General features: G+C 50.0%; 1 protein-coding gene across 1 annotated transcript; it reads right to left on the minus strand.

Annotated features, from left to right (window-relative positions):
- Positions 1 to 2,357: 2,357 nt before the first annotated feature.
- On the minus strand, positions 2,358 to 22,808 carry nyap2a (neuronal tyrosine-phosphorylated phosphoinositide-3-kinase adaptor 2a). Its single transcript, XM_062473339.1, is given in 9 exon segments — positions 2,358 to 2,503; positions 2,506 to 2,580; positions 2,583 to 2,664; positions 8,796 to 8,905; positions 9,274 to 9,486; positions 12,036 to 13,187; positions 13,875 to 14,167; positions 18,801 to 19,033; positions 22,099 to 22,808. Coding segments are annotated over 8 exon segments (2,193 nt in total). The 5' UTR covers positions 19,004 to 19,033; positions 22,099 to 22,808; the 3' UTR covers positions 2,358 to 2,438.
- Between the last annotated feature and the right edge of the window lie 4,605 nt (positions 22,809 to 27,413).

A 27,413-nucleotide genomic window follows, 5' to 3' on the forward strand; every position in this document is an offset into this window, starting at 1 on the left:
CTATGTGTGTTCATCTGGCCGCATTTTTTAAATGTATTTTTATGCCATCAATGTGAAAAATAATATGTTGTTCCCCCTTCAAACACAAGCTATGTGTTGATGTAACCTGTCATCCCATCCTAACTCTCATCATTTGTCTGATTATGTCATCAGATTATTTGTAACCTTTCGGCTCACAAGTGACCATCTTTCTTAGTCACAGTGAAAACTGGTCTCCAAGGCAATGCATTTATCAATTGATTCATCAATTGATCTCTTTATGCTTGTTTGTGTATGTGTGCAGGTGTGTGTACATAAGGTCTGTTTCAGGATAGTGTGTATGTGAGTGGGTTTGTCATGGGGGGGGGGGGGGAGAGGGGGGCATTGTTACAGGAGACAATAAGTCAATAATAAATTGATAATAATAAAGTCATTGATAAATCAAACATGGGACCAATAATTCTGCCTCAAAGGATGAAGAACAAGAGGAGAGAAGAGGACACATCAGGCACCTACGGCTCAGTAGATACTATCCTTATTAGCAGGCATATCTATCACTGTTATGGTCTCACAATTCCCACAAACTCCCACCAGGCAGTTACCCTATCCATGTCCATGTCTGATGTCATAGCTTATTACCGTAAATGACACATCTTGCCAATCAGTTAAATGGCAACAAATAATTGTGAAACGTTAAACTACACTGTCCACCAATCACCAATGACTGTCAGATTCCTCACCTGGATCAAAAACGATGTGGATGTACACATCTCAACACTTGAAATGGTGGGAACTAACCCCAGGGGGGTGTTCCAGAAACCAGGGGGGTGTTCCAGAAACCAGGGGGGTGTTCCAGAAACCAGGAGGGTGTTCCAGAAACCAGGGGGGTGTTCCAGAAACCAGGGGGGTGTTCCAGAAACCAGGGGGGTGTTCCAGAAACCAGGGGGGTGTTCCAGAAACCAGGGGGGTGTTCCAGAAACCAGGGGGGGTGTTCCAGAAAGCAGGTTATGCAACATAACCAGGTAAGTTAATTCCCCAGCTGACACCCAGAGTTGTAGCAACATAGCAAGTAAGTTGCTACAATATTGTGTGTCAGCTGGAGAGTTAACTTACCTGGTAATGTCACATAACCTGCTTTCTGGACCCCCCCCCCCTGAGCCACAGGAAGTGCCAAACATGAATTACACTTTCATTGGCCAAACAAGGTTATAAAGGCAAAGGTCAGAGGTCAACACTTCTCCACTTCCTTCTAGTGGAAACAGAAGGTCAGAGGTCAATACTTCTCCACTTCCTTGTAGTGGAAACAGAAAGGTCAGAGACACTGTGGCCAGATTGTCAGTGGGATAATGCCATAAGATGTGCTGGCAATAGGCAGGGAACGGTTCCTATCCTTTAACATTGGATGATTCCTGTCTCACCTTCTTAGTCTTGTGTGTCTGCTCCTAGGTCTAGTCTGCGAGAACTCTGTACCCATGTTGCTAATGATGTCACTAGTTAGACTTCCTTCACAAATCACACTGACTCACCTGCATCTCAAACGGTAACATCTTCTTTCCTACTTGCCTGTAGATACTGTCAATGTGCTTAGATAGTACTTGTGGTTATAACCAGTGTGCTGAAATGCAATCTGTTCGGAACAACCTTGTCACAGTGTACCTTAAAATGGGTTTGACCAATTTGTTTGCCCACTATTGTATTTCTTTTTCACAGGTGACAAAGGTTGTGGGGCAGAATTTCTGAAAAGCATCCTGGATGCTACCACTTGTAGGATGTCCTCCTGGCAGTTTTGTATCAGACTGTATATAACGGGACATACATATCTTTGTCTGATATGTGATGCAGTAGAATGCCATCTAAGACACAGGGATGATTTTTGAGACAACCACAGTCTGGATTCAAAACAGATCACAACAGAATTCCAATACCACACCAACTGCAAAACTGCAAAATATATTCAATTAAAATATTTTTTTCCATTGCAATAAGAAAGTTAATCTTTTAGATTTTGCATATAAAAACAATGGTGCAGTCACTGAATTAGCTCAACATACTAACTTTTTCAACACAAATAAGTGTCATTGCAACTTACTGTAGATGCCAAACAAGCTTGCAAAATCATTTCACAGCTCACCCGTAGACCACAATGTCCTCTTTAGTCTCTTTCAGTTTTTCTTTTATAAAATATCTAAGCATAACAAGCATATTCAATATTAAGACAATTATTTTAGAAAATATTAAATATAAATAGTAATTAGAAAGCAGGGAGATGTCCGCGATTTGCTACAATGGGATGGATCCCTCTGCTCTGATTGGCCGCCAGTTGAATGCCCTTAGTAAACAGACTATGTATATGTCTGTTTTTTTATATGCCACGTAGAGTTTACACCTGTGTGTGTGTGCGTAGAGTTTATACTTGTGTGTGTGTGCATGGGCAGGGCGAGTCTGAGGACAGGTCAGGGTCAGATGGCCGTGTCCCAGAACACGGTGGTCTGTGTGGAGTAGGGGGGGGGCCCGTGCTTCTTGCTCCATTGCTCTTCCTCCAGCTGGGCAAGATGGGCATGCTGTCCTGCTTACACAAGTTCCTGTCGGGCCTCTGTCTGCCTTGATCTCCCGGCACAGACTGCGTTTCCTCTCTATCATCTCCATCATGGTGCTGTCTCCATATGCCCAAGGCATGGGTGGGATCTGGAGAGAGGGGAGGTGGGGAGAGAGGGGAGGAGGTGGGGGAGAGGGGAGGAGGTGGGGAGAGGGAGGAGGTGGGAGAGAGGGGAGGAGGTGGGAGAGAGGGAGGAGGTGGGAGAGAGGGGAGGAGGTGGGAGAGAGGGGAGGAGGTGGGGAGAGGGGAGGTGGGGGAGAGAGGGAGGAGGTGGGGAGAGGGGAGGAGGTGGGGGAGAGGGGAGGAGGTGGGAGAGAGGGGAGGAGGTGGGGGAGAGGGGAGGAGGTGGGAGAGGGGAGGAGGTGGGAGAGAGGGGAGGAGGTGGGAGAGAGGGGAGGTGGGGGAGAGGGGAGGAGGTGGGAGAGAGGGGAGGAGGTGGGAGAGGGGAATGAGGTGGGGGAGAGGGATGAGGTGGGAGAGAGGGAGGTGGTGGGAGAGAGGGGAGGAGGTGGGGGAGAGGGGAGGAGGTGGGAGAGAGGGGAGGTGGGGAGAGGGATGAGGTGGGGAGAGGGGAGGAGGTGGGAGAGAGGGAGGAGGTGGGAGAGAGGGGAGGAGGTGGGGGAGAGGGGAGGAGGTGGGAGAGAGGGGAGGAGGTGGGAGAGAGGGGAGGAGGTGGGAGAGAGGGGAGGAGGTGGGAGAGAGGGGAGAGGTGGGGAGAGGGGAGGTGGGGAGAGAGGGAGGAGGTGGGGGAGAGGGGAGGAGGTGGGGAGAGGGGAGGAGGTGGGAGGAGAGGGGAGGAGGTGGGGGAGAGGGGAGGAGGTGGGAGAGGGGAGGAGGTGGGAGAGAGGGGAGGAGGTGGGAGAGAGGGGAGGTGGGGGAGAGGGGAGGAGGTGGGAGAGAGGGGAGGAGGTGGGAGAGGGGATGAGGTGGGGGAGAGGGGATGAGGTGGGAGAGAGGGGAGGTGGTGGAGAGAGGGGAGGAGGTGGGGGAGAGGGAGGAGGTGGAGAGAGGGGAGGTGGGGGAGAGGGGATGAGGTGGGGGAGAGGGGAGGAGGTGGGAGAGAGGGGAGGAGGTGGGAGAGAGGGGAGGAGGTGGGGGAGAGGGAGGAGGTGGGAGAGAGGGGAGGTGGGGGAGAGGGGAGGAGGTGGGAGAGAGGGGAGGAGGTGGGGGAGAGGGGAGGAGGTGGGAGAGAGGGGAGGAGGTGGGGGAGAGGGGAGGAGGTGGGGGAGAGGGGAGGAGGTGGGAGAGAGGGGAGGTGGTGGGAGAGAGGGGAGGAGGTGGGGGAGAGGGGAGGAGGTGGGAGAGAGGGGAGGTGGGGGAGAGGGGATGAGGTGGGGGAGAGGGGAGGAGGTGGGAGAGAGGGGAGGAGGTGGGAGAGAGGGAGGAGGTGGGGGAGAGGGGAGGAGGTGGGAGAGAGGGGAGGTGGGGGAAGAGGAGGGGAGGTAGGTGGGAGAGAGAGGAGGAGGTGGGGGAGAGGGGATGAGGTGGGAGAGAGGGGAGGAGGTGGGAGAGAGGGGAGGAGGTGGGAGAGAGGGGAGGAGGTGGGAGAGAGGGGATGAGGTGGGAGAGAGGGGAGGTGGGGGAGAGGGATGAGGTGGGAGAGAGGGGAGGTGGGGGAGAGGGGATGAGGTGGGGAGAGGGGAGGAGGTGGGAGAGAGGGGAGGAGGTGGGAGAGGGGAGGAGGTGGGGAGAGGGGAGGTGGGGGAGAGGGGATGAGGTGGGGGAGAGGGGAGGAGGTGGGAGTGAGGGGAGGAGGTGGAGAGAGGGGAGGAGGTGGGGGAGAGGGAGGAGGTGGGAGAGAGGGGAGGTGGGGGAGAGGGAGGAGGTGGAGAGAGGGGAGGAGGTGGGGGAGAGGGGATGAGGTGGGAGAGAGGGGGAGGAGGTGGGGGAGAGGGGAGGAGGTGGGAGAGAGGGGAGGTGGGGGAGAGGGGAGGAGGTGGGAGAGAGGGGAGGAGGTGGGGGAGAGGGGAGGAGGTGGAGAGAGGGGAGGTGGGGGAGAGGGGAGGAGGTGGGAGAGAGGGGAGGAGGTGGGGGAGAGGGGTATGAGGTGGGAGAGAGGGGAGGAGGTGGGGGAGTGGGGAGGATGGTGGGAGAGAGGGGAGGAGGTGGGAGAGGAGGGGAGGTGGTGGGAGAGGGGAGGAGGTGGGAGAGTGGGGATGAGGTGGGAGAGAGGGAGGTGGGGGAGAGGGATGAGGTGGGAGTGAGGGGAGGTGGGGGAGAGGGGATGAGGTGGGGGAGTGGGAGGAGGTGGGAGAGAGGGGAGGAGGTGGGAGAGAGGGGGGAGGTGGGGGAGAGGGGAGGTGGGGGAGATGGGATGAGGTGGGGGGAGGGGGGAGGTGGGTGTGGGGAGAGGGAGGTGGGGAGAGAGGGGGGAGGTGGGGGAGTGGGAGGAGGTGGGGAGAGGGGAGGTGGGGGAGAGGGGAGGAGGTGGGAGAGAGGGGAGGAGGTGGGGGAGAGGGGATGAGGTGGAGAGAGGGGAGGAGGTGGGGGAGAGGGGAGGTGGGAGAGAGGGGAGGAGGAGGGTGAGGGGGAGGAGGTGGGAGAGAGGGGGGTGGGGGGAGGGGATGAGGTGGGAGAGAGGGGAGGTGGGGGAGAGGGGATGAGGTGGGGAGAGGGGGGAGGTGGGGGAGAGGGATGAGGTGGGAGAGAGGGGAGGAGGTGGGAGAGAGGGGAGGAGGTGGGAGAGGGGAGGAGGTGGGAGTGAGGGGAGGGGTGGGAGAGAGGGGGGAGGTGGGAGAGAGGGGAGGGTGGGGGAGAGGGGAGGAGGTGGGAGAGAGGGGAGGGGTGGGGGTGAGGGGATGAGGTGGAGAGAGGGGAGGAGGTGGAGAGAGGGGAGGTGGTGGGGGAGAGGGGATGAGGTGGGGGAGAGGGGAGGAGGTGGGAGAGAGGGGAGGTGGTGGGAGGAGGGGAGGAGGTGGGAGAGAGGGGAGGTGGGGGAGAGGGGAGGAGGTGGGAGAGAGGGGAGGAGGTGGGGGAGAGGGGAGGTGGGGGAGAGGGGAGGAGGTGGGAGTGAGGGGAGGAGGTGGGAGAGAGGGGTGGAGGGTGGGGGAGAGGGAGGTGGGGGAGAGGGGAGGAGGTGGGAGAGGGGAGGAGGTGGGAGAGGGGGAGGAGGTGGGAGAGAGGGGTGGGTGGGGGAGAGGGGGGTGGGGGAGAGGGGAGGAGGTGGGAGAGAGGGGAGGAGGTGGGAGAGAGGGGAGGAGGTGGGAGAGGGGAGGTGGGGGAGAGGGAGGAGGTGGGAGAGAGGGGAGGTGGTGGGAGAGAGGGGAGGAGGTGGGGAGAGGGGAGGTGGGGGAGAGGGGAGGAGGTGGGGTGTGGGAGGAGGTGGGGAGAGGGGTGGTGGGGGAGTGGGGAGGTGGGGGAGAGAGGGGAGGAGGTGGGGAGAGGGGAGGAGGTGGGAGAGAGGGGAGGTGGTGGGGGAGAGGGGAGGTGGGGGAGAGGGGAGGTGGGGTGAGTGGGGGGGAGGAGGTGGGTGAGAGGGGAGGTGGGGGAGAGGGGGAGGTGGGGGAGAGGGGAGGAGGTGGGAGAGAGGGGAGTGGGGGGAGTGTGGGGAGGTGGGAGAGAGGGAGGTGGGAGAGAGGGAGGTGGGAGAGAGGGGAGGTGGTGGGTGAGGGGGGAGGTGGGGAGAGGGGGAGGTGGTGGGGGAGAGGGGGAGGGGTGGGGGGGAAGGGGAGGTGGTGGGGAGAGGGGAGGAGGTGGGAGAGGGGAGGGGGGGTGGGGGAGGTGGGAGTGAGGGAGGGAGGTGGGAGAGAGGGGAGGAGGTGGGGGAGAGGGATGTAGGTGGGAGAGAGGGGAGGTGGGGAGAGGGGAGGAGGTGGGAGAGAGGGGTGGCGGTGGGAGAGAGGGGAGGTGGGGGAGAGGGAGGTGGGAGAGAGGGTGAGGAGGAGGGTGGGAGAGAGGGGAGGAGGTGGGGGAGAGGGATGAGGTGGGGAGAGGTGAGGTGGGAGAGAGGGGAGGTGGAGAGAGGGGAGGAGGTGGGAGAGAGGGGAGGAGGTGGGGAGAGGGGTGGGGCTGGATGGGCGAGGGGAGGAGGTGGGGGAGAGGGGATGAGGTGGGAGAGAGGGAGGTGGAGAGAGGGGAGGAGGTGGGAGTGAGGGTCGGATGGAGGAGAGGGGAGGAGGTGGGAGAGAGGGGAGGTGGGGAGATGTGGAGAGGGATGAGGTGGGAGAGTTGGCGGTTGAGGTGGGAGTGAGGAGGTGGGAGAGGAGGGAGGTGGGGAGAGGAGGGGAGGTGGGGAGGAGTGGGAGGATGTGGGGAGAGGGTAGGAGGTGGGAGAGAGGGGAGGTGGTGGCCCACATTGGTATTGTCACAGGTTCACTGTAGCGTACACACAGTAAGAATGGGTGTGTCTATGACTATCTTTCACTACATCTAAGGAGAAAAGTATGTTTTGTTGGTGCCTGGGAAATGAATGTTTTTAGTTTTTCAAGGAGTGTGTAAAATACTGTGCGTTATATTGGAGCTTGTTCGTAACAGTGTTTTGCCTAGCAGTGAGCAGAGACTGTGTTGCCTTGGACAGTGTGTTAAGGAGAAATAGATATGGTAATGCAAGACATCATGTGAGTACTATAAAAGGCGTACACTACGAACACCATGAATTAAGCAGACAGCACATTCAGTTCAGCAAGACCTTCAAGCAGGCTATTTTCTTATTGTGACATGCGCCCCATCTTACTCAGAGACATGTACACACATGCACACGGTCATTCAGATGACATCGTCACAGGGTTGCAGTGTTTTACATAGACACAGACACAAAAAGGAGACAAACATGAAGGAAGAACATACAGTTTTGACAAGATTTTATTGACTCGATTTTTTTTATCTGATCTGTTTTACGAATTGACATTAAGATCCTGTTTTTTTTTGTGTGTAATTAGAGGCTGCGAGACCAGTGGAATAACTAGGGAGTCAGGATGAATTGACTTTTCTGCGAAATGCGATTGGTTACTGACCACATCTGACTCCCCAGTTGTAGAGACACATATACAACATGTGATATGTTAGATAACTAAACACCTCATACACAATGGGCTTCTTAAACATTCCTCATATGCTGTGTTCATACATCAAACGTTTTATTTTTATTTTTTAGAAAGGACAGTACAAAACAGTTACAAGTTCATGTCTAGGTAGACTAAAGGATTAGTTCATGTCGATGTAGATTAAAGAGTTATTTCATGTCAGTGTATATTAAAGGGTTAGTTTCTGTAAAGACTGATGGCTTCGTTAGTTGTCGTAAAGACACTGGCACAGTGAAGGTCTAGGTAAGGGCTCAGCTGAAAGTGAAAACACTTACGGAATGACAAGAAGGGATGGGTCTAGGGGGGGACAGTATACCTGTATTAATTTGCATTATGGTATAGATTTCACTATACCATGTGCGTCATGGTATAAGCGCTTTAGTGCACTGCCATAGCTAGCTCCTGAAATTCCAACGGTAGGTAGATGGGCCAAGCAGAACTAACAGGAGCAAGCAGAGCTAACAGGGGCCCAGAAAGCTATAGAGAACGGCTAGTCATGCTAGGAAATGTCTGTGGCTTCATTTGATGTTTTCTTAATAAAATTCAGAAGATAAACGGAATACTTAACTCAGCGTGTAGGGAGATATTATTAAATTATTCGATTCAAATTAAATTGGTAGTTATTTTGAAATTGCTAGCATGGCTCACACAAATAATATTAGACAAAACAAACTTCCAATTTTTCTTATCTAATGAAATAGACAGCCGTCCACAGCCTTCAGACAGCGACGTGTATAACAGCTGCTCCCCCTGTATTGCTATGAGGTGACTGTGCAGATTCACATTCAGTTTTAAATGCATCCTGTACCATACAGAGTCCTAGGCTACCTAATCCAGTCAGTTGAAACTCAGTAATTAATTCATGGAAATGAGCAGTTACTGTCCCAGTATTGCACCAGTTTTAAAGGCTCCCCTGGGTGTCCTAAGAGAGGTTCGATGTCTGTATTGTGAAGCAGCAACTTGAGAACATACATACACAAAACACACACCAAGCAGAATGCATCCGTCACGATGCACACAAGACAAAACAAATACACCAGTAGAAGGTGACAAGGAAGGACAGAATACTGGTGAGGGTGGGGGGGGGGGAGGTGGGTGGGGGTGGTGGTGGTGGGGGGAGTGGACAGACATAAATACGGACAGACGGGGTTCCACACGCTCGCTCTCTTGCTCTCTCATTCAGCGGTGTGTGGCAGTACCTGGCAGAGGCCGGCGTAGGACTCAGAAGGCTGGCGTTGAGGCGTTCCTCCAGGAGAGGGCACCCCCGACGAGGAGGCTGAGCGGCCCAGCTTACACACCACCTTGGGCTCTGCTGGGGACAGACGGGCACATGTTCTACCTACCAATCGCCTTCGTAGATGTCCCTCCCTTTAGTACGTATGGTTTGAACCCTGCCGCTGGCATAATAATGGGTTTGGGTGATTATCATATAGCATGTATGGCAGGGGTGTTCGATCTCGGTCTTCAGGGTCCACTGTCCTGTATGTTGTAGATGTTTCCCTGCTCCAGAACACCTGATTCAAATGAATGTTCGTTACCAGGCTTCCACAGAGCTTGATAACAAACCCGTTCATGAGAATCAGGTGTGCTGGAGCAGGGAAACATCTAAAAACACACAGCACAGTGGACCCTGAGGACCTTGGATCGAACGCCACCAACGTATGATATGAGTATTACCGGAAGCCCCGCCCCCCAGCATCATGGTGGGACTGACTGAGGAGCGCCCGATGCGACTGGGTGTGGCGGTCTTGGCGGATGATTGTCCGGACGGCCCGTCCCACTCGTGGTGGTCGTCCCTGGTTCCTCCGTGCTGGGCCCCCCGCTCTTTGCTCTCATGCCTGCTGAGGGGCTCTGAGCTGTGGCTCCTGGAGCGAGCCTCCCCTGACGGGCCTGCCAACGCATGCGGTTGTTACTGTGTCATGGCGTGTGCTGCATACCTCCCAAACCTAGGAAATTTCTACCGCGAATATCAACAAAAGACAGCAGTTTGCCCACTGTTGAAGTGCAATAGTGGGATCATATTGAAAGAGGTAGTTGCTGTGACAATCCACTGAGTCTTGGTATGAATATCAAGCATTTTTATAAAATTAAGCCCCCTTCAGCATGAAATACCGTACTCTGACTGTGGCATTTTGATTAGGGCAGTTTGGCCACAAGGTGTCACTGTATGACTGATCACATCAGTGTTTGAAGAGGGTGGAGACCAGAACATGCCTCTGGTGGATTCAGTTAAAAGGATGCCCCGTTATTTTCAAAAACAATCTGAAGAGAAGAAATGCAGGCGTAGATAGTATTTAAAATCCTCCATGCCGTGTCAAGACTAGAAATACTGCAATCAACAACAATCTCAGGGATCTTCCTATATTGAACCTAGTCTAACAGGTCTGTATTCATTGGTTGTGGTCCAGAATTATACATCACTTATTTACCTCATCCTTCCTTTCAATGCTCATAAAGTATATTTTCCCCTCGTCCTCCTCATCACTCCATTCCTGTCGACCGCTGCACCGATCTGTGTGCTGCTCTCGTAGGATACCCATTAGCCTTCGCATTCATCACACTCCATGCACTCGAGGCATTAAGGAAATTGCTTTGCTAGCAGATGAAAGCTTTTCAATTATTTTTGCTTGCAAGTGTATGATCTGTAATAACCTTCTTGAGCATGAAGCAGTTGACAGGCAAGTTGACGGACATGGGGCTGTGAGGACATTGGGTTCCTGGTCAGGGTAGGCCTTGTGCTAGCTAGGTGGACATGTCAGACAGGTCCCCATGTCGGCACTGCTATCCTGCTGAATTAACACCAATTTTACTAGCCACAAGCAAACGGAAGGAAAGAATATGCAGGGAACCTTGCAACTTGCCTTGCAACTACCATGTTATCTCCGTGCTTGTGTGAACATAGACGTGTGTTCTCCGCTTCCTATTCAGGTGTAGTCACGCTCCTCAGTATGTCAAAGGAAGCACGCAGTGTCAGACGCAGGCGCAGCTACAACATTAAGCTTACACACTGTCACAATGCTAAGCGAGAATACTACGCCGCTACGGTAGATTAATAAGCCTACTGACCTAGGAAAGCTACCGAGCATCCCCAGGACACAATCACGTACACAGTGCTAAAATAATGTGGCCATATGCGGCCCTTACCACCTCAGAATGTGGTCTTAGCGATCGGATCTCAGTGAGTCCTCAATTCGTCTGGAGTGCATTCACATTTACACCTGTACCTGGACTGAGTTGTCCGCATGTGATCAATCTCCAAGACGCATACCAGATATGAACAGGGCCGATGTCCTTACGCCTACCATCTAATAGGCCTACAATTACATAAAAATACTAAAGTTCAATAGCTGTCAACCTAGCAGCTAGCAAAGTTTGTGAATGGGATAAGTAAAACATGAAGAGACATTTCTTGTAGTCCATGGTAAAAGTATACGTTCATACAATAAAGAGCATTTTATCTTTTCTCCCTTTTCTACCAAACGTAACCGTCTAAACGCAAAGGGACTAAATCGAATGCGTTTTGCTAAGTTTTAATATTTTATTTTCACATTTTAGTCATTTAGCAGATGCTATATCCAAAGCGAAATGCAAATGGTGCTTTTAGTAGCCTAAGTATAATCAAGAATCAGAAGTGCACAATTCAAACTGTATTGTAATGGTTTGGTCTTTTTGTCAGCTTCTTTCGCGTTGTCACAGTGACTAATTCTGTCAACCTGCATCCGACAATTCAGACCACGTGTGGATATAAACTTCCAACATAAATCAGTGACGCGGTACTGCCGTAACAGCTTATGGTAAAGCGGAGGAGGTTCGGAAAAAGTCTGGGTCACTATCTAATCTCTTCTGAAATCGACCTCCCTTCCCTTTGCTGGAACAGGCTGTGTGCAGGCTGCTGGTTCACTTTATAATGTTCTATGTCATACACACAATTAAAATGCGTTATTTGAATCCACTAATTTATTTTATTCAACCATTCAAAACACGTGACAATCTCACGTACAAAAATGTATAATATTGTTGCACTATGGTATTATTTTTGTTTACCGTACCTGGTAGCTTAGATGTGGTCACTTTGTGATGTGGCTAGTAAATACAGACTGTTTCTTGACCGTGACCAATCAATACTGTTGGAACTACATACTTCTGATCCTTGTTATTCTGCTGTATTTTCTCAATGCATTATTTATTTGCACATCACATTGCACATTATAAGCACATCTGAGATGTGTTACTTTGCTCTGAGACTGGTCAATAGGACACACCGTTCCTTACCCCTGAACAACAAAATGCTATGCTATACATGTATGCACTTCTGATCCTTGATCTTCTGCTGTAATTCCTATGTGAACTGTGGCACTTTAGATTTTTATTTTTATTTTTTATTACTGATGCATAATGTATATGTCATGAACGGTCAATGTAATGAACTCAGTACTCACAGTCTGCAGAGTCCTTGGCCTTCCTCCCTGCCGGAGGCTTCTTCAGCATGTTCCTGCCGCTGCTGAGCAGGTTGGTGAGTTCATCCAGAGGGCTGGTGGGTGTCCGCGTCCAGGACACGTTCTGCACGGAGCCATGAGCCGAGGAGGAGCCACTGAGCTTGCCCCCTCCCTCCTGGCCCGAGGACGCCTTGGCAGCGTGGGCCACGGAGGAGGCGCTGCGGGGCATGCTGCCGGTCATCACAGCCTCGTACGGGGGCGGGTGCTTGAGGCTGAGGGGGGTGAGAGAGCGGCCCATGCTGACAGGGGACGGGCAGGCCGAGTGACTGCGTGGGTAGCCGTGGACCAACGCAGAAGACTTGTACAGGTTGGAGGGCAGGGGCGGGGCTGAGGAGCGTCCCGAGGTGGTAATGGTGTGTGTGGATGTGAGATCCCTCTCTCTATCCCTCTCTCTCTCCCTCTCCCTCTCTCTGTCCCTCTCTCTCTCCCTCTCCCTCTCTCTCTCCCTCTCTCTCTCCCTCTCCCTCTCCCTCTCTGCCTTCCGGTGGTGTGAGGAGGAGGGAGCAGCCTCTATAGCGGCAGGCGAGGCCCCAGGCTTCAAGACAATGTTGTCCTGCATGAGCAGTTTGGTGACATCCAGAGGGGTAAGAGGTGACTCGTCAGAGTTGGGGGAGCATTGGACTGGGGCTGGGGGGAAGACCAGCAGAGGGGGACGGTGAGTCAGCAGGTTGGGGAAGGGAGCGGGGATGTCACAGAACGAACCGCGGGGTGTGTAGGACTGTCCGGGCTCCATGTCCAGGGTGGGGGGGGTGACACTGCCCCCCTGCTCCCACCTGGAGTCCTGGACCAAGTCATCAAACATGGGGTACTTCATCTCCTCGTACACAGACTCACCCTGGTCATCGTCCTCTTGACTCTTCAGGTCCCGCAGGATGTTTCCCACCATCTGGATGTACACAGGCTCGTCCTCGTCCGTGTCCTGGGCGGGGCTTTGGTTCTGGGAGAAAGACTTCTCCCTCTTGGAGGACATCTTGTTGCCGTGGTTCCTGATGTAGGACTCGTCGAACGAGGTGCTGAGCTGAGTGTTGGGGTTCCTCTTGGGCTTGGGAGGAGGGATCCTCTTGTACTCCTCGCTGAAGGGGCGGGACTTGGAACCTGGGAGACACAGTCACACATTATGATGTCATCTGTCTGGAGCTCAAGCGACGGAGCACATGAAAGGCTTTATATGTAATGCATGTGCTGCACTCTAGTCAGGAAGCACGCTGAAAGCTTTGGGGTATATTGTCGTACCAAACTCTAGGGAGTGCAGAGTTATGCTTTTACACTTCCCATCCCTCACTGTGGTGGAGAGCCCGCGGGATCTGTACGTCTGTGTAAATGTGTCTGTGTGTAAAATATCTATATGTATACATAGGACTTTCACTGCCGTTACACGAGCCGATGCTGTGATGCAAGCATTCATTATTGAAGGTGGAGATGAAAATCCCATAGACACACACAGTACATCTCATTGTGTTCTCTGTATGACCACCAGATCAGATCAGACCACCAGATCAGACCACCAGATCAGACCACCAGATCAGACCACCAGATCAGACCCCCAGATCAGACCCCCAGAACAGACCACCAGATCAGACCACCAGATCAGACCACCAGATCAGACCCCCAGAACAGACCACCAGATCAGACCACCAGAACAGACCCCCAGATCAGACCACCAGATCAGACCACCAGATCAGACCCCCAGATCAGACCACCAGATCAGACCACCAGATCAGACCCCCAGATCAGACCCGAACAGTGTGATCATCGCTGTCCCTCACACTCCTGAACACTCACCATCGATTTGGTCCAGTTTATTGGGGATGGACCCGCTGTTGACCGTCTCGGAGGAGATGCTGAGCTTGGTGTTGGGGTCTCTCCTGGGTTTGGGCGGGGGCTGCTTGCGGGAGGTGGGGCTCCCGTCATCGTCTCCAGCCCCTACAGAGTGGAGGGACTGAGAGCGCACGGTGAACCCTTGGCCGCATGAAGAGGGCATCCGGTCCTGGGGGGCTGGCATGGTCATGAAGCCCATTCGGAAGTGCTTCCCCGCATAGCCTCCCTCTGTCGCTCTTGCCACATCTTCACCGATCCTGCCAGGACACACACACACACACACACACGGTGAGGAGGATCGGAAACATAGCACAACCACAGACAGTTTCTTAGGCAGGGTAGGTACGTTTGAAAGGATTCTAACCAAAATATGCCAACCCCTCCCTCGAAAGCCACTCCACCTCTGTCTGAGTACTGCCAGGAGGTAGAGAGACAGACAGACAGACAGACAGACAGACAGACAGACAAGTAGGCCGCATCATTGCATTCGGTCCGAATGCCATCCAATCATTACGTTTGGTTTGAACCACATGATTGGGATTTTCTCCAGTTGATATGTAGTTAAAACCTCCACTAGGAACAAGAGGCTGTCTGATTGATAATCAAAGGTTGGGCTAGGGGACCAAAAAAAAAAAGAATAATATCAAACTGCCTGCAACCAAAATCACTATTCATCTAATTACGAATACACCTCTCTCTCTCTCTCTCTCTCTCTCTCTCTCTCTCTCTCTCTCTCTCTCTCTCTCTCTCTCTCTCTCTCTCTCTCTCTCTCTCTCTCTCTCTCTCTCTCTCTCTCTCTCTGTCTCTCTCTCTCTCTCTCTCTCTCTCTCACACGCACGCACACACACACACACACACACACACAAGCATTGCCTTCATACAGTACATACACTCATAGCCCTGTCCTGCTCTTAAGGTAATTAGAATCCTAATTAGAGCCATTAGAACTCAAAATCTGGCCTGTTGTTCCAACAGTCATCCACTGCATGCTAAATCATCAGGAAACCTCAATCAAAAGAGTAAACACACACAAACAAGTACTCAACCCTAATGTGAACCTCATGAGAACCTCAGTTCTCCATGGTTACCTCTGCCAGGGCGTGGTCTGTGTAAGCGCAGGCTGTGATTGGTCAGTTGCTACAGGAGTGGGAGGTGACCGCCCTGGGGGAGCCCAGCTAATAGACTGAGTGGAATGGTTATCTGTTAATGATCTGAGCTGTACAGCTGCAGACATACTGCCCTCCTGGGCTTAATACCTAACAACCATTCAGAGACATGTGGCCAGAAACCACAAACCACGCAAGGATTACTACATCCAATCAGAAAACATTGACGTTTACACACGCGCATGTACATTTGGACACACATTCATGAACCCACACACACACACACATGCATGCATGTCATGTGCAACATACCACCAAGTGCACTCTTCAGAAGCCACAGTTATGCTGCAATGAAACAGGATGTGTACTATTTGACCGACTGAATTTTCCCCTGTGGGATAATACATTTAATCTTGACTCTGAAATACCCTCATTACCAATTAGTCGGCAGCAGTACTGCACCCAAGGTGTGTTAAATGGAGTGCATCTATTGATTGATGCTTGTGGGGAATCACGCCTCTCCCTGTTGGCCTTCTATGGATCTTAGCGCTAGCTTAAAGGAATCAAACATCCTGATCATTTCATTGGTCGGTTCTGCTGGACTGTCTGTCTGTGGGGGGTGACCTGGGGTAGCTGGGTTTCATAGGGTCAGGCCCCAGTTCATAAACTAAACTCAACATGATGGAACCCTAACCCTGCCCACGGCTGGGTTCATCCTGACAAACAAGTCCTGGTTCTGACAACTGGGCTGCAGCAAGCAGGGCTGTCCAAGTTCACAGCACACACAGTGCCACCGAGTCAGGGGTCACACTGCCTTGCCAAAGCCTGCAGCTTGGCAGAGAGCATCATGGGAGATGCGTGAAAGGGGGCGAGGGTGCCGGGGACGAAATAAAAAAACAAACATAAGCAGGCACACATCAAGGTCACGTAGCTGCCTGAAACACAGAACCGGGAGAGAAATGTGCACGAACATGCACACGCAAATGCCTGCATGTTCAAAAACGACGACACAACGGAAATAAACTCAGCAGGATGTTCTCTTGTTCAGGTTATTCAGGACATTCAGCTGAGATCACAGAACCGAACATACATCAAACGTGCACAACATGCTACCTAAGTCTCTTAATCCTATGACTGAGGACTGACAAAGCCAGTAGTAACAATGCTCAGGGATACAGACAGAAAACCAACAGCCACATAGCAAAGCACTACAGTAAATGCTAGCAGTAAAATCCATGTGACCTAAATATCTGCATCCTATTGGCTTGTCTGCATGGGCACTCTGAATGGAAGTGCTTAATCCGCCCCAGGCTGATTATCAGCTCAGTAACTGGCAACAGCTTCCTCTTACTGCTTGTGTCTCCCAGCCCCCCCCAGCCCCACCCAACCCCACCCACACCCACCCAACCCACCCCACCCCACCCACCCAACCCACCCAACCCAACCCAACCCCACCCCACCCCACCCCACCCCACCCAACCCAACCCACCCAACCCACCCAACCCAACCCAACTCCACCCAGCCCCACCCTGCCCCACCCCACCCTGCCCCACCCCATCCCACCCAGCCCCACCCCACCCAGCCCCACCCCACCCAGCCCCAATCCACCCAACCCCACCCAGCCCAACCCCACCCAGCCCAACCCCACCCAGCCCAACCCTACCCAACCACACCCTGCCCAACCCCACCCAACCCAACCCCACTTAACTTAATGTTTTAAGACCGTATGAACAATGGCTTTGAAATGATGTATTAACTGTTCATGTTAATATGTATGTTGGTGATATCCTGGCAGTTGTGCTTGTTCCTGGAGTCAGCACCTACTTGCGGATTGCAAGGGGCTTGAAATGAATTCTCTAGTATGTTTTTAGACATCTATGCATCTTTCTAGGTAGAGGTGTATGTGTCAGGTGAAGCAGCCACTGTTTGCTTAATAGAGAGAGAGAGAGAGAGAGACAGACAGACAGACAGAGAAACAGAGACAGAGAGAGAGAGAAACAGAGAGAGAGAGAGAGAGAGAGACAGACAGACAGAGAAACAGAGACAGAGAGAGAGAGAAACAGAGAGAGAGGGAGAGAGAGAGAGAGACAGAGAGAGAGAGAGAGAGACAGAGAGAGAGAGAGAGAGAGAGAGAGAGAGAGAGAGAGAGAGAGAGAGAGAGAGAGAGAGAGAGAGAGAGAGAGAGAGAGAGAGAGAGAGAGAGAGAAGAGCTGTCAGTGGGCTGAAGCAGTGTGTTAGTAGCAGACGACGAGGCTGGTATCCAGGGATAATGTTCCAGAAATATCATTGGTCCAGCCCTGTCACAATACCAGCCTGACATACATACTGATGCACACGAACACACCAAAATCACAGACAAAACTCCAGTATGTGGTCACTGACAGGCTTCTTCCTCCATCCTGTCCAAGTCAAACGTCAAAATGTATTCACAGATTAGTCCATTATGGCTCTTTGGCCAATTACAGTTCTGCCCGACAGATTACACAGTGATACTGGCCCATGAGACAAAATGACAAAATATGTCATTTAGCAAAACCATACCTGCATCATCCTGGAGAGTGAATCTCATTTATCCCATTAGAGACTGAAGGGCCACTTCTGTGCCAGAGAGGAGAGCAGAAAAAGAGAGAGGGTGAGGAAGGGGAGAGAGTGAGGAAGGGGAGAGAGTGAGGAAGGGGAGAGGGTGAAGAAGGGGAGAGAGTGAGGAAGGGGAGAGGGTGAGGAAGGGGAGAGAGTGAGGAAGGGGAGAGGGTGAGGAAGGGGAGAGAGTGAGGAAGGGGAGAGGGTGAGGAAGGGGAGAGAGTGAGGAAGGGGAGAGCATGTGTTGTGCTTGCTGTCAAGACAGCTTCACGTTTCAGTTCTGCAGTGTTGACAGTGAGCAGCGTGGGATGTGAAGGGGGGTCAGCGGACAGCGGTGTTCACAGGGACTAAGAAAGAATGACGTGAGAGAAGAGAGACGGGTAGGAGAGAGAGCCTACGCAACGTGAGAGGGAGAAATGTGATTGAGTGTGACGAGGAAAGCGATGGAGAGGTGAGCAATTTGTGTGGAGATGGGTTTGAGTATGGGACAAATGCTCAACCTCTGAGCTATTCCCATCCCGGCCCGGTTGGAATGTGCTCCAGCATATTCACACCAATCACCAATCGACATACACATCACAAGGGGATACATGAAACAGAAGCAAACCATGTCCATCATTGTATTTTCCTGTCGTTGTATCTCTTCCCAATCCAAACATCTCAGACGTGGGAGTTCCATAGCCGAGAATGCCGTCCTAGCTAACACGGAGACTTCTTATTAAGATTGTTCTGTTTCAATATTAGACCTGTCCTACTGTGGCTCATAAAAAGAGAAGGGGGGGGGAATCGCTCCAAAGTCACATTCAGCTGTCAGATGTGTTGTGGCCCCCAACACAAGGAAACAAGCCTATTTCATATACTAAAACTCTGGTCCAATCTGATTAAATAGTCCTTCATTGTGTGTTTTTCATTTATGAGTTTAATTTTGACCACTGTGTAAGCATTGAAATACTGCACAAATATAACACATTGGTCAGACGTAGGGGTCAGGTGGCTGAGCGGTTAGGGAATTGGGCTAGTAATCAGAAGGTTGCCAGTTCGATTCCCGGCCGTGCCAAATGATGTTGTGTCCTTGGGTAAGGCACTTCACCTTACTTGCCTTGGGGGGAATGTCCCTGTACTTACTGTAAGTCGCTCTGGATAAGAGTGTCTGCTAAATGACTAAATGTAATGTAAGAACCTTGGAGAACATTTCTTGTCCTACCTCTTTATGGCTTCTTCCTGCCTCCTTTTCTTCTCATGTTTCTCCTGAAGGTAGGCCCAATTGGTCTCATTTCTCACACGGTCGCTTTCACGGGCAATGTCCGACGCGTTCTGGATGACCAGGCCATCATACGCCCTGAGTCCACTGTCCTCCACATACTGGAAAAACCTGCTGAACGAGGCCTCATCCTTGTTGGTGTTCATTGTTCCTCAAAGGCAGTTGAGTAGAAAGCTCTGCAATCAGACGATAAGAGGAATAGTCCAGTCAGTACTAACAATGTTAGGAATAGGAGTAGTAGGCAGCACATATAAAGGATTTTTAGAGAACATGCAAAGCAGTTTGACAGTTTGAGATTTGTGTAGAATTTGCATGAAGAGTAGTACAAAACTAAAGAGGGTACAATTTCTGGGGAAATTGTGAGGTGTGCTTGTGTACTATAGCCCAGAATTTCCAAACTACTTACACTTGGCTCTCATTTTTACAATAGGCTACTTGGACCGTGTATTGACAAAACATGACATGTTTTACCAGGATAACTGGATCTCATAGGCCGTTGAATGTTTCTGATGTCCCTGTGTGTTTATACTTTTGACTGGGGATAACAACGCGATCAGTCAGACTACAGAATGTTGATGATGTCAGGCTACTTATGTATAGAACAACTGCAGTCTAACCCACAATGTGTGGGTTAGACTGCATCTTTTAGCCAGTAAATTCATTTTTGCAGAATTATTGAAGGGTTAGACAACAAAAGTTCTAATGAAATAATCACCGACTATCAAAACGGAAATGACTCCACCCTGGCTCCACCCATTGGCACTTATTTGCTTTTCATGTATGCTTCATGTTTTGGCTACCCGCAATGTTTTTGGGGATATCTCGCTGTTTATGATCATTGACCTATGAACCTTTTGTAAAGCTCTCTTGTAAGTCGCTTTGGATAAAAGTGTCTGCTAAATTACTAAATGTAAATGTAATGTAAATAAAAGATTGAGGAAGGCAATTTCCTTTTACGATCTTATCATTTCCGTATGCCAGAAGCGCAATCGAACGATCATTACGCTTCAGTAACAACATCACTGTTTGTAGTCTCGGGGGTCATGTGACAGGATATCCGCGCTATAAGTAGGGAGAGCCACCTCGTGGCTTGCGCCTAGTGTTATCCACTCCAATCGTTTGGATATTGGCATCGATTGCTCTACTGGATTTATGATCATTTGATGCCCCTCTCGTGGTTTACTGCTTTAATAATTTATCAGTCCCATCACAATATTAGCTCAACAGTGCAAATACAGGGAAACAAAGCTGACAAAGTATTAGCTAACTGGTTGATAGTTAGCTGGCTAACAGACGGTACATGGCTAGCTTCAGACAATGACCCCCGGACCGGTAAGTAACTTGATGTTATCACCCTGACCTGTGCCTGTGGCATTTCTACAGCTGTATTTTTGTTGTAGCTAGCTAGCTATCTCCCAGAAGCTAACAAGCTACTGAACTGATGTTCTACTGTTGATAATCGCGCGCAGGTTTGTGACTTTGTGACGTTTGTGACTGTGGCTAGCTGGTTAGCTACCGTTAACTTAACCTTTAAATTATGCCTAAACCGTGCAACGGAACCAGACGATACAAGCAACGCTTTCGGTAACAAGACGCACATTTTGACACCGACCTTGTCTATGTAGTGCAGGGAGCAGTTAGGGTGGGTAATACATAAATATATATGGGAGACAATATAGGTTGTGTTTGACAATGACACTCCTCAGAAGTTATTGTGATTACACTGGATTAAGCTAACCACAATACATGTATTTTGCTGGTTGTGGTGACCACATGAGAAGGTGGCTAGCAAGATAATATTGGTTAAATAACCTCTCTGGTTTAGAGCAACATGGCCAGCACTTATTTCAGACAACATCACCGTCTGTTTAGAAGGAAATCATTTTGTGGGAGTGTGTCACCAATAAATGTCTGTTCATTGAGATCAGTGGCAGATGTAACTTGTGTTCACCAGATGAAAGGAGAGCAGCAGAGAGAGAGAGTGAGTACTCATTGTGTTATGGGTGACTTTAGGGAGGCAGGTTATCATCCTGTTAGCTACACTAGAGACCATGAAGAGCTCTGATTGGATGAGCAGCCACTCCTCAGCTGCAGTTACATCATGCTAGAGACAATTTAATCATGCCGCTCTCTTTCTCTCTCTCCTCTCTCCCTCTTGCTCTCTCTTTCTCTCTCTCCTCTGCATCCTTCTTGTTTTGAGCCGAGGCAGTGTAAGGGATCACATACCCTCTTCCAGGAACACCACAAGATGTGCTTGTCCTCAGTTTGACAGAGCAGGGCAGTTCTCCATCTGACCCCATCCTCCATTTGCCCCCCCGCTGCTTGAACACTGCCTCTCTTTAGTCTAAACCCTAACTGTCCCAGCACCCCTCCTGTCTGAGTGTGGGGGATGAGTTTGGTAGACTAAGAAAGGGAGTGTTAGTGTGTGTGTGTGTGTGTGTGTGCGTGTTTGTGTGTGGGTGTATGTGTACACAGAATAGGACTGGTGGTACATGAAATCAAGCTTCTCATATCATGTCTCTTTTCATCATCTCTGTCCGTGTTTTTATTTGCTCTAATCGTTGGTCAGTTTGCTCCTCTCTTTTTCATTTTCGTCCCTTTCCTTTTTTCTCTCCTCCTCAAACCTTCTCATGCCCCTGTATCCTGAAGCACTCACAGCTGCGTTCTAAAAATGGAACAGGAGAGAGAGCAGAGCTGTATCCAGGCAACAGCATCTCGCGGCGAGTGATGACATAATGCAGAGGGAGTTCCTAATTCATCGTTTGAGACACATTTGTCACGCATCACAGAGAGAACCAGATGAAATTCTCTATCTGCAGTGATCTGTTGTGCTCCAGTGCATAAATACACTATCAACACAGTCATATTGTACAGTAACCACATAAAACACAGTAACAGCACTGCTGAGGCGAACACTGACCAAGCGGTAAAATGGACACTGACAGATGAACGCAGTAACAATGAAGTCAGATAAAATGGATATAAAATCCACAGTAAATATGGGCTGTTGACTGGATGGGAACACAACCAACCGAACGGGTAGTAGAGAAGCATGATCAGCAGAAAAGAAACATTGTTCACATGGACACTGTATTTATGTATAGCGAATGACGGCACATAAATAAAAAATAAAAAAAACCCAGTCTAAGAATCACCCAGTTTACTGTAATACATGCTAATACTTAACCAGCTGAACCCAGAACCCATGACAGGCAGCCTGGCGGTGAGCAGAGGTACTTACGAGCTACGTGTTTCTGGAAGCTGCTTCAGTCCGATCAACATGCAGCCTTCAGAGAGCACCTACTGATGCAGAGCCTGACTGAGGATGAGCGAGCCCAGCTCTGCTGCTGACAGCCGTGGCCAGGCACGACGAGGAGGCGGAGGAGTGTGCTGGCCATCTTTGTCTGAGCAAGTCTCGTCTGGCGACAGAAAAACACCCCCCACCTCGCAGTTGGTGGGCGACTGGACAGGAAGGAGCTGGCGACAGAGCGGATCCCCTCGCTTCGCGCCGCCTCAGAACGGCTCACACAAACTCCCGAAGCGCGCTCTCTCTCTTTCTCTCATGCGCACACACACCCCCCCGTTAACCCACACATCCTCGAGTCGCCGCTAGAAATGGCTGCAGTGCTGCCACAGCGACCTAACAGCATCCCGCTCTCTCCCGGTGGCTCCTCCTTCTGCTGTTCCTCCTCAAACACATGCTTCTCCACACACACACACACACAGCGCTCTGACATGCGGATACACCCTGCGTCAGGGTTGGAGGTGTTGCCTGGTCCTCTGGTCTGAAGGTGACGTGTTGCTCCAAGGTCCTACGCGTCTCTATCTCTCCGGCAGCCTCGGGATCACAGCAGCTGAATAATCCCTGGTACCGAGCGGCGCACACGACAGACCATGTGTGTGTTTGTTCCTACCTTCCTCTCATTTCCCCCTGCAAATCTCCCTCTTGCCGCTACTCCCTCCCTGCCTGCCTGCTCTGTTTTCCTCCCTCCCTCCTTCTCTCTCTCTCCCTCTCTCTCTCTCTCTCTCTCTCGCTCTCTCGCTCTCTCTCTCTCGCTCTCTCGCTCTCTCGCTCTCTCTCGCTCTCTCGCTCTCTCGCTCTCTCCCTCTCAGCACCACACACAGTATATCAGGACCAAGGACAGCTCTGAGCACGTCGCTAAGGGAGGGAGGGAGGGAGGTTTTAGAGGTGGAAGTGACCTCGTTTGCGACAGTCCATCACCGTGACAACCAGTTTGCTGCGTTGGCAGCTGAATTTTGCACAGCCAGACATGGTCTGTTGCTTAACATCGCACACATACATGCACACGTTCAGTATATGGCCACATATACAGATATACACATCAACTGCATTCTGCAGTATACACTGATCCATTGCTCAATAAGATTCCCCCCATCCCCATGCTAACCTGTGAATTTGTGAGTACGATGTTTTGTTATCGTCATGACAATCATAATTATTTTCATCCTCGTCACTAAGCTAGTTGGAGTCTTCGTGCTGGCTTTGCTTGTAACCACCATCAAACCTTGCAAGTAGCTATGCTTCTTATCTCACTCCTTTTCTCACACCAGCCATCCTTGCCACTGACTCATCCAGTTGTCTTTCTTCTTTCCTCCTCTCTCCTCCTCTCTACTGTTCTCTCCTCTCCTCTCTCCTCCTCTCTACTGTTCTCTCCTCCTCTCTCCTCTCTCCTCTTCTCTCCTCTCTACTCTTCTCTCATCCCCTCTACTCTTCTCTCATCCTCTCCTCTTTACTCTTCTCTCCTCTCTCTTCCTCTCTACTCTTCTCTCCTCTCTACTCTTCTCTCCTCTCTACTGTTCTCTCCTCCTCTCTACTCTTCTCTCTCCTCCTTTCTACTCTTCTCTCCTCCCCTCTCCCCTCTCCTCTCTCCTCTCTACTCTTCTCTCCTTCCCTCCTACACACTCTATTGACTCCATGTTCTGGGTTTCCCCTCCTTCTTGCAGCAGACAGACTGTGTGTGTGTGTGTGTGTGTGTGTGTGTGTGTGTGTGTGCGTGTGTGTGTGTGTGTGTGTGTGAGAGAGATGCTGTGTGTGTGTGAGAGAGCTGCAGATTAGGTTGTCTGTCTAGGCCATTAGAAACATTACTCACTCCAAGCAATTCAAGGAAAGGACACCCCCGCCCTCCCTTTATGACATCATCTACTCCACCCACAAATTCAGTTAACCCCAACATACATACCCAATCTGTCCATCTCTTCTCTTACACATGCATGTAAATTATAGGTGTATTTAACACTACAGTGGAAAAGATGATGACGACACTGTGCACAGATGGGTAAGGGGACAATCTGCTTACATTTTCACTTCACTTGGATTTTGTTTTCCCCATACACAGTCCAGACATTACTGTAAACAAAAGGGACTGTCATCTATTTCGCAAGCTTTTTGTGTTAGCTCTAAACTTGTGCTGAAATAGAACTGTGACAATCTACAGCACCCTTAGAGGGCGAGGTGGTGAAATGCACCATAGTACTCTAAAAACCTCCGTGTAAACAACTGACGTAAACTGCAGCTCAGGACACAGAGCATTCTAGGTCATGGACATGTGCTCCATAATGACCATGGAGGCTGCAGCCCAGATTCAGCAGCTGCCAGGAGCAGATCACAGCCTGACTAGATCACAGCCTGGCTACACTAGATCACATCCTGGTAACACTAGATCACATCCTGGTAACACTAGATCACATCCTGGCTACACTAGATCACATCCTGGCTACACTAGATAACATCTGGCTACACTAGATCACATCCTGGCTACACTAGATCACATCCTGGCTACACTAGATCACATTTTGGCTACACTAGATCACATTTTGGCTACACTAGATCACATTCTGGTTACACTAGATCACATTCCGGTTACACTAGATCACATTCTGGTTACACTAGATCACATTATGGCTACACTAGATCACATCCTGGTTACACTAGATCACATTCTGGTTACACTAGATCACATTCTGGCTACACTAGATCACAGCCTGGCTACACTTTATTTTTTTAATATTTTTTTCAACATTTCCAAACTTTTTTTTTCATAACTGTTTCAAAAATATTTTTCAACCTGCTGACACATCAAGCCACGCCACACACCAAACACACACTACAGACACATCAAGCCACACACCAAACACACACTACAGACACATCACACCACACACACAACAGACACATCAAGCCACACCACACACCAAACACACACTACAGACACATCACACCACACACACAACAGACACATCAAGCCACACCACACACCAAACACACACTACAGACACACCACACACACAACAGACACATCAAGCCACACCACACACCAAACACACACTACAGACACATCAAGCCACACACCAAACACACACTACAGACATATCAAGCCACGCCACACACTACAGACACATCACACCACACACCAAACACACACTACAGACACACCACACACACACTACAGACACATCAAGCCACGCCACACACCAAACACACACCACAGACACACAGTCAGGTCTTCCCAGGAGCAGAGCCACCACAGCCAGCCTTCTTCTTGTCTCTGTGCGCCCTCTAGTGGCAATACAGACTCACTGTGCTCCCTCTAGTGGCAATGCAGACTCACTCTAAAGCTGCCAAACAGCAGAATGACTCCTCAAATCGAACCCTTCTTGTAAATTACCGTGGCCCTATAAATACACTGCTGGAAACTACTGGTATCCAAGCTATCCACCAGTAACGAGCAAGGCACATATGGTAATGATGGATAAGACCCAGCCCAGCTCAACACGAACAGTGATCGGGGTAATCTTGGAAGTAAGTCACCTTGGGTGCTTTTAACCTATTGTTCCTTTCCTCTCCTTAACCCTCGTGCTGCCTTCGGGTCACATGACCCAAAGGTTCATAACGAACCATCGTTGTGTTTACCCAATTTTACCCAATACAAAAACAAATAAAAATGATTTTCTTTTAACCATCGCTATGTGGGGGGTCTGAGACAGCCCAACGGTTAAAAGAAAATGATTCACTTTGTTTTGGTATGCGGTAAAGTTGTCGCAATATGACGGTGGGTCACAATGACTGATGGGTCAGAATGACCCGAAGATAACACAAGGGTTAAGTAGATCCATTCAATCACTACCTGGGTATCATCATATTTGAGAGGAGACAAATTGCTGCACCACAATTGCTGATGTGTGAACCAAATGGTTTAAGGTATTATAAGAATGCAATTCATATTCATTGCATATGTTTTTCATCCACCACCTGTGATGCCATTAATAAGGCTGTTAGAGGGTGTTAAAATAAAATGTCCTACTCTAATACTGTACTATATGTCATTTTATATATTAAAAGCCTATTTACCAAGACATATGGACACATCCACGGCAGGTTCATTGAGGGGTTTGACATCTTGTCAGGGTTGACATCTTGTCAGGGTTGACATCTTGTCAGGGTTGACATCTTGTCAGGGTTGACATCTTGGGTTTTGAACTTTCAGGATACATCTATGTATTCACCACCACGCGTCCTTTCTTTGCTTTGAAGGGGTCTTCTCTCACCTTCCTCAGTAATGCGTCAACAAGTCTGTCAAAAATATATTACCACTGAAACAGCTTACATTGAGGATTATTTCTCTCCAAACTCTGTAGGACCAATATCACTGTCATGAAACACGCACACAAACCATAGTGTTACAATGTTTACAGAATTTGATTTCGATTCACAATATCATCTTGTGAAATCTTAAGTTTAGTTGAATGTTTGTTAATTTTGTTTATTTTTTTCATGAACTGTCACTCAACATATACGTCTTATTCCAAATGCACAGCACCTCTGAACTATTTACCGAACTTCAACCGGGAAGCAGATCAGCACATGGTCTGGCTCTACTGGAAGCACAAATAAATAAACCTTATTATGTTTCACATTGATTACATTTAGTCATTTAGCAGACGCTCTTATCCAGAGCGACTTAGTCGTCAAGTGTTTGTTGAAGAGACTACAGCAATGTAAAAGTCAATCAGAATGAACGAGCACGGCCGTGTATCTCCAGTATGTGTAACATGCATCAGGGCTCAGAGGTCATGAAGGGGACTAGACAGCCCAGCCCCATCAAGACCATAAATGCATCTGCTGTCTGCTAGAGAGGAGATTAAGAGTTCTCAAAGAGCTGCTGTTAAAATGCACTTTTACTGCCTGGAGGATGTTTGTCATTCAAACGTCCGTCTTTTCATTCCTGCAGTGGGAGTAGCAGTGCCGTTTGAACACTAGATGGTACTATAATGTCATTATTGTGTTTATTTCTGAGCGTTAGAGCTGCACAGTATTAATATCACAGTTCTTGTCATTGCTTGATGTTATACTTATTAGTCCTTTCGTTACCAACTGTATTGTTGTGTGTTTCATCAAAAGCATGTGCAATTAATATTTTAATGTGAATATTTTGTAATGGTGATGTTGGTTCCTCACATGTATATGCTGTGTCCTTTCTTTTAAAGTATATTCCAACTTTTATGAGAATTAGAACCGTACGAAACCCAATAAACTTG

Source organism: Osmerus eperlanus, chromosome 11 (genome assembly GCF_963692335.1).
Source record: "Osmerus eperlanus chromosome 11, fOsmEpe2.1, whole genome shotgun sequence".
Taxonomy (NCBI): Eukaryota; Metazoa; Chordata; class Actinopteri; order Osmeriformes; family Osmeridae; genus Osmerus; species Osmerus eperlanus.